This window comes from Lipotes vexillifer, unplaced genomic scaffold, assembly GCF_000442215.2.
Source record: "Lipotes vexillifer unplaced genomic scaffold, Lipotes_vexillifer_v1.1 scaffold1179, whole genome shotgun sequence".
Lineage (NCBI taxonomy): Eukaryota > Metazoa > Chordata > Mammalia > Artiodactyla > Lipotidae > Lipotes > Lipotes vexillifer.
Genome location: NW_006783890.1, coordinates 680,924 through 689,005, shown reverse-complemented (window position 1 = coordinate 689,005; position 8,082 = coordinate 680,924). Strand labels below are relative to the sequence as shown.

Genomic DNA, 8,082 nt, shown 5'->3' with positions numbered 1-8,082 from the left:
CAAAAAAAAAAAAAAAAAAAAAAAAAAATATTTAGTACCTAATGCATGTAAGCCATGCACCTCAACCTTTCCTACTCTAAAGCTAACACTGTGCTTCATGGAGATACCTAAAATTACTGCAAAGAAATGGGGAAAGGTGTTTTTTCTTTTATTTTTATACAAGTGTCTAAAGGCTTTAGTTTTTGAGAAAAGATGTTTGGTTCTTTCAGGTACTTTTATAACCTGTAAACTCAATTAAATTACCTCGGGTTATATGTCCAAGAGTTACAGTCTCATAGTTAGAAAGGTTTTTCCTAACTTTGGGGGTTACAAACACTTTGTGACTCTGACGAAGATGTGCACAAGCGTTTGTTCACAATCCCCCCTTAAGCCTATCTGTGAATCCTGAAATAAGAAAGCTCTAAATCCACACCTCCCTTAGCTTCACCAGATGGGCTCTAGCAGGACTGGGTAATATAATAGTCGTAAAAGCCACATCTCCTCCAAACACTACATCCCTTTTCATGTAACCCTCTCGTTTGTAGGGCCAGAGGATTCTTACAATGGAGCCCCCTTCAAAATATGTAACCTGTCTTCTACTCAGCAAAATAAAGAAATCTGCAAAAATGTAAAAGCAGCGCCACACTTCTATTTTTTCTTTAGTTTGCAAAATAGTTATTTCTCCTTAAAAAGTGTTATTTATGTTATTATGTAATGGGTTTTTTATTGTTACTTTTAAATGATTAGTGTTTTTTAAATGTCTCAGTTTTATATGGGAAATACACACACAAGTAAACAAAATCTCTTTGGGGTCATCAATTTTCAAGAGTGTAAAGTGGTCTGAGACCAAAAAGTTTGGGTCCCCCTGCCACATGACTTAAAGACTTCTTTTTTTTTTTTAAGACTTACGTCTTAAAGAGAGTTCATGAACTACTTTTATTAGGGATTGGCATGAAAGTATTCTGAAGCTAGCAGAACATGTCAGTAAGATAAAAATCTGTGTTCCCTCCAACCTCCCCTTGACTCCAATGCTTCAGTTGCACTGTGACATATCAAAACCATCTTTTAAAACTACATGGCAGGAGTTCCCTGGTGGCCTAGTGGTTAGGATTATGGGCTTTCACTGCCATGGCCCAGGTTCAATCCCTGGTTGGGGAACTGAGATCCCACAAGCCGCACAGCACAGCCCAAAAAAAAAAAGAATAAAAACAAAACTTCATGGCATTTACAGCACTGCTCAGCAGCTTTACATATCTCCAAATCTGCAAAGAATACAAATAGCTACCCTAATTCTTGGCATCATATAATAAAAATGAACCAAACTACACTGAATCAATTCTTTCCTCTTCATATACAGATGACCATTTTCTCTTTTAAGATGTTCTCATGCCTCCCTTAATCTTTCATTGGCCATTTTAAGTCACAGACCCCTTTAGAATCCAATTAAATGTATGGAACACACACACATACACAAGCTTTACATACAATTTCAAGTTTGTTATGCTCCAGATTTGTCACTAATCTATTATATACAGTGAGTACAACCCCTGAAACAAATCTGCTTGCTTCAGAGTGGAGACAGGGAGTGGCCAAAATTTTATACAGGAATAATGGGAGGCCTCTTGGAGGAGGTAATATCTGAGCTGAAATGGAACTGATGAAAAGCTAGCCTCACAAAAATCTGGCAGAAGTACATTCTAGATGGAAGAAATAATAAGTGCAAAAGTCCTGGGGCAGGAGTGAGTTTGATGTGTTTAATACACTAAAAGGAGAAGGTGGCTAACAGTGTGAGCCAGAGGGATGTGCGGTCCGAGAGGCAGGCAAGGACTGGGCCCTGCACAGGGTCTCGTGGGCCTCAGTGCAGAGTTTGAATTTCATTCTAATTGTAATAGGAAGTCACTGAAGGACTTTAAGAGCCGTAATGATACGAACGTGATTTACATTTTCAAAAGATCTCCTGTGAGATCAACCCACAAGAACGTAGAAAATGGGGAAGCGAACCAGCTATGAACTAGTCTGAGGAGAAATAATTTGATGGTGGCTTGGACCAAAGTATAAACAGTAGTAAATGTAGAGAAAAGTGGGGAAGTTCAAGATTTAGGGCACATTTTGAGGTGAAACTGACAAAACTTAATGACGTGGGATAAGGAAGAAAAATAGCAACCAGGTATGACTACTGGTTTTTGCTTTGAGCAACTTTGATACCATTTATTCCAGTGGCAGCAGTTACTGCTATGAAGATTACCAAGGCAGGAACAGGGTAAAGGGGTGGATGATCAACAGATCTGCTCTGAACATATCAAGTCTGAAATCCCATTTCGTCATCCAGATGGAGACATCAGATGGAGACAGCAGACATCCAGATGGAGACATCAGACATCATATCCATCCTCCTGCTGGATATGCCCTATGTAACAGACCTATGTTTCTAGAAACAAAATTGGGACCCCAAGCATAGGTGCCCTCCACACACCCCCAGCCCACCGAAGTCATACAGTAAATTACTTCCACGTGTGCTTAAACCTCATATTGCAGTCTGCGCATGCCAGATAATCACAGTCACAACTTGAAATAAAAGATTGATCCAAAGGAGGATATATTAACCCTGTCTCAGACAATTAAACTATGACATTCACTCCTTTAATTGATTCCTCCTGAATAAGAAATATGATGAAATGAAAACCTAATATACTAACCTCTCAGCCAGGGCTTTAATGGATATAATTTTATAATAACTCTTATGGCTTAAATTGTGTCCCACCAAAAGATGCTGAAGTCTTAAACCTGAGGACCTGTGAATGTGATCTTATTTGGAAATAGGGTCTTTGTAAATGATCAAGTTAAGATGAGATCATCAGGGTGAGTACCCTAATCCAATATAATTGTTATTTTATAAAAAGAGGAAATTTGGACACAAAGACAAACACGCACCCAAGGGAGATTGCCATGTGAACATGAAGGCTAAGATCAGAGTGATGTATCTATATAAGCCAAGGAAACGATGCCAGAATCCAAAGATTCTCCACCAGAAGGTAGGAGAGAGGCATGGCACAGATTTTTTCCCTCATCGCCCTCAGAAGGAACCAACCTACCTGACACCTCGCTGTCACACTTCTAGCCTCCAGAACTGTGAGACAACAATTTCTATTGCTCTAAGCCACCCAGTTTTTGGTACTTTGTTATGGCAGCCCTAGGAAACTAATCCAGTAACGATAAGAACTAAAGTTTCACAATTTGCAAAGTCTGCATTCAAAACTAACTGGAAAAATAAGAGACATATTTGAATGATACAACAGATATTAATTTTTCCCCAAAACTTAGCAAAGCCACTTACTAAGCTTTGTAACTGCCAACAAGTCATCCTCTTTGAGCTTTTAGTTTCTGATTTGTAAATTAAGACAGTTGAAAGGACCAAAATGAGATAATGTACAGTAAGTCACTTTGCAATCTATGAGAGTTACACAACATAAGGTAATACTAGTACCAACATGATTGCATGACTATTACCTAGTAAAAAACAGTTACACTAAATTTGTGTGTACGTGTATATATCTATCATAAACCATAATTACTTACCTACAGAAGATGTGCTCACATCCTCCTAAACACACAGGGTCCCTCAGAATATTAGTGCTGTTTGAAGAAAGAAAAATAATCAAGACTTAGGTCGTTGTTAGATAAACATTTTTTACTCAACATTTCACAAGTCCAAGGCCCAACACTACCATATTTCTTTCTCAAAACAGAAGATATTAAGGATGCATTCATTTGAAAGGTTGTTACTCTCTGATTAAATATTGTCTCATCACACACCTGCTGAATTCAAATAGCAACTACCAAACTCAGTACAAATTATAACATTTTTTATAATGCATATACTGTGAAATCATAGAAAGAAGCAACTTTGTTCAGTATCTCTGAACCTCTTACAGGCAAAACCAACCACTTGCTGCTTCTTTCAACTAATGATTCAAAGTGTAGACCATAAATCTCAAAATCAGACCCACAAGTAGAATGACTATGTAGTGTATTGTCCAAATGAGAATACTTCTGAGAGCGAAGGGGAGTGATAACTAGATAGAACAGCAAGACTGCCACAGAAAAATAGGACATCTGGTCACTTTGACCATAAGAATTTATTGTTTCCCATTAAAAAAAAAAATTTGATTTCCGGTGGTTGTCAAGTACCCACCAATTTTCTACAGATGTCTTATCAAAAATGCAGCCATTCTTTCATTTTACAGGAAGTTGTTTGTTTTCTTTAAAGCAACTGCAAATGGGAATCATTAGGTTGGCTGTCTGCAGACAATAAAGTATTCCCAACGTTTCTATCAAAAAACACCTGCTAAGTTTGATAATCCTAAGAAGGTAATGCTACTTAACTAATAAACACATATAAAGTCATTACATTCAGAGGGTGTAATGAGGTACAAGCAAACAGGAGAAGTAAAGCTTTTAAAGAACGAACATCTTTTGTGCTTGGTTTATTATACTAACCCTAGGACCTGTAGGTATTTATACCATTATTATCCAATTACCTCTGTACACATACCATATATCAATAAAAACAGTCTTCCACACTTCTTGAAAGATCAAAAGTATCACACTGCACATTTTAATAGCTATGAACATTAAAGTGAAATTGAGCTTTCAGAAAGAGTGCTAAAAACAGAGCACACCCACAATGTTATACTCAAGATATAGAAAATGGGGCTCACTGACATTATAAAACCCATCACTTTTTAAAAACCCAGAGAATCTGATTTTTCTATCACACTACATAGAACATGGCGATAAAAATATGACTTGTGATGTGCCAGCCACTTCTGTGATTCTGGCAGTTCAGATGATCCTTACTACAACGCGCATCCTGGTCCTATAATTTTTCTTCATTACTTGACCTACCAAACCTAACCCCTGATCTCGAATCAAGTGTGCTGAATTCTACTTCATTACAAGCTCTGCCTCTAAGATCCCAAAAGTGGTGTGATCTCACTTCCTCCTATCATAATAACCCCCTTCTCTTTTATCCCATCACCCTGACCAAACCTCCATATTCAGGTTGCTTTCCACATGGAAAGACTTCCATTCAGTATTAGCTCCTTGGATTCCCTACCAGCCCAGGCCACAGAGCTAACCTGTTCTGGGCCATCTTCACCACCACCCTAATTCTACTAAGCTCTTAGACATTCAAGGATGCCAATCTATTGATACAATGCTAGACAGGCCCCCCAGGCCACTCCCATGCCTGCTCTCAGGCTCTGAATAACCATTACAAAAAGATAGGAAGATATACAAACTTGTCTCTATAAACTCATTTGGTAGTTTCCTCACCTTTGTATCTCTACCAAAGTGATGCAGTAGATGTTCTGTGGGTAAACAAACAAACGAACAGACGGCTATACAAAACAATCTCCTGGCTCTAAATCCCATTAACCTTACTGAAGGCAAGCAGTGTGAGCTTTTCACCACCAGACTCATTCCTACCTCTCCACCCATAATCTTACCCCTCCCTCCAGCGGCTCAGAGGAAAAGAACTCCTTCAGTCATTCTTCCTTCGTAAAATGTGCTGCTCTATTGTCCTTAGATCCCTTACCTTCTCTGCTTTCTAAGAGTCTATTCTCATCACTACAGTCACCTTTCATCTTCCATCTGTATCTAAACATGCAAAGGTAATCTCTCCTGCAAACTAAAACAAACAAAAAACCCTTTAGTCCAGCAGTCCCCAACATTTTTGGCACCAAGGGGCTGGTTTCATGGAAGACAATTTTTCCATGGACGGTGGGGGGGCGCGGGGTGGGCACGGCAGGACAGAATCAGGCAGTAATCCCAGGGATGGGGGGGTTGGTTCAGGTGGTAACTCAGGCGATGGGGAGCGAGGCAGATGAAGACTTGCTCCTGCCGTGCGGCCTTGTTCCTAACAGGCGACAGACCGGGGCTTGGGGACCCCTGCGTTATACCCTGCCCCCCACTCTACCGTCTGCCCCAGCTCCTCCCTTTCTTGCAGATGTAAGTTCTGGTAAGTTCTCTGTAGGTGCTCTGTACCAGCTAACTCCATCTCCTTTCCTTCCTAGCTTTAATTCCCACCACTCTGCTCAAACTGCTCACCAAAGCATCTTTTGGTCCTCTCTCTCCCTGACCCTCTGTGATATAACATCAACCACACCTTCTTTCCTGAAACCTTCCCTTCCATTGAGTTTTAATTTCCTTATAGCACATTTACGTGCTGACTTCAGCTCGTCCTTAGCTGCTTCTTTTCCCCGTCTCTCCATGTAGGTTTACCCCCAGGATGCAGTCCACAGCCTTCTGGCTTTCTCTGCCAATACCTGACTCACTGCCTTGATTCTATATCTAAACTTAAATTTCCATCCTAAGATGACTCTGTACCCCTTGATCTATAGTTCTTACCCTTCACCCTAGCAACGAGATGCTACAGTGCAAGTAGCAATGAATCTAGTACTACAAATAATTGATCAACTGTACTAATTATTCTAATTAGTGACCTAGAAAATACTTTTTATTGCTGTTAATAGATGCGAAAAGACACTGGGAGAGTGAATGAAAAGTATGTGCACGCATGCGCTGGGAGAAGGAGCAGAGAGAGGAGTGTTATAGCCAAAGCTGGGAGACGGCAGTGCCAAGTTCAAAAGAATTTTAATGGAAGAGCTCAAAGAATAGATACACTGCACAGAGGGTGGCATGGATCTTTGTCAAAGCGAGACTTTCTGAAAATGTCTAGAGCTTAGCTGAGAAGACACTCTGGAAAAAAAGAATTCTTATTACAAGCAGACAGTATCTATCAAAATTTTAAATGTACCAAACTTTAACTATCCTACTGCAAGGAATTTATTCTTCAGATAATCTCAGATGCTTGAAAAATTGAAATTTTAAAACACTAAAGATATCTATCTAAACAAAATACCAAAAGCTTCCAGGAACTAAGAAATAATAAAATGTCAGATACATATGTGTATATGTGTGTGTGTGTGTGTGTGTGTGTGTATAAATACATATATATATATTATTAAAGGATTCAGAATAGCATAAGACATCTCACGGGTGACAAGGAACAAACATTTGGCCTTCACAGTAATGAATGAAAATTATTTTGTACTTTGAATTCTATATCCAGTCATCTTCCATAGTAGAAAGTTGATCATTGGTAATAAAAAAAAAAAACTCACCTTTCAGAGTAGGAAGTTAGGAAGTTAACAAAAAATGTCTAAAATGGAAAAAAAAAAAATCTAGAACTAGCAATAGAAACGCATTTCGTAATCTGGAAATTAAAGAATTAAAAGAGATGAAAGAGGTTGGTATCTGGAGTATAGAACTCAAGGATGATAAGGGATGAGGCAAAATAATGTTTTTGTTCTACTGACTTTGTCAACTGTGTTCACGTATAATTCTAATAAAAAATTTCTAATGTAAAGGCACATGGACAAGGATATTTACTCCAGCATAAGTCTTGTGTTTATTACAGCACGAGACTGAAAACAATCTAAATTTCTACCAAGGAACTGGTTAAATAAATCATGATACATCTACCTGATGACCGGTACCCTCTCATCTGAGGTACAAACATAGAGAACCTCTTAAAGGATACACAAGAAACTGATCAGAGTGGGTTCTTGAAGAAGATTCAGACTTACCTGTCATTCATTTAACAAATATTTAATAACCGTATACCATGTTATTTTAATTCTTTGGCATATACATGTATTACTTTCAATTTTCAAAAACTTAAAAAGTTCTTCACAGTCTGGTTACTCCAAAGCCAGGCAACCTTTGTTCTCACTGCTCCTCAACAAAAACTGCTCTTATCAGGCCAGTCAGTGTCTGTAACATTTATCAAACACCTTATGACCAATTCCAAGTCTAGTACTGCTCAGACTGTCCCCAGCCTAGAATATACTTCCTCCTCCCACAAAACTATTCAAGCCGAACACATTTTCCAAATCCATCCAGGATGATACAATAAAAATGACACTAAACAAAGAAGCACAGAATTTCTTGGAATTTAGTTTCCATGCCATCACTTGTGCAGAATCTGTACCCTGCAGCAGACACATATAAAGGACACAAAATTGACTGCATTACACTCTT

The 8,082-nt window shown here is 38.7% G+C and overlaps 1 protein-coding gene across 4 annotated transcripts in view; it reads right to left on the bottom strand.

Moving 5' to 3' along the window:
- Positions 1 to 8,082, bottom strand: part of BARD1 (BRCA1 associated RING domain 1) — a 71,208-nt gene that overhangs the window by 55,766 nt on the left and 7,360 nt on the right. For 3 of the 4 annotated variants that reach the window (XM_007456411.1, XM_007456412.1, XM_007456414.1), the window contains exon 2: positions 3,556 to 3,612. The exons of the other annotated variant lie outside the window; for it this stretch is intronic. In XM_007456411.1, coding sequence (XP_007456473.1) covers positions 3,556 to 3,612 — 57 coding nt within the window. The remainder of the gene's footprint in view (positions 1 to 3,555; positions 3,613 to 8,082) is intronic. 4 annotated transcript variants of the gene reach the window in all.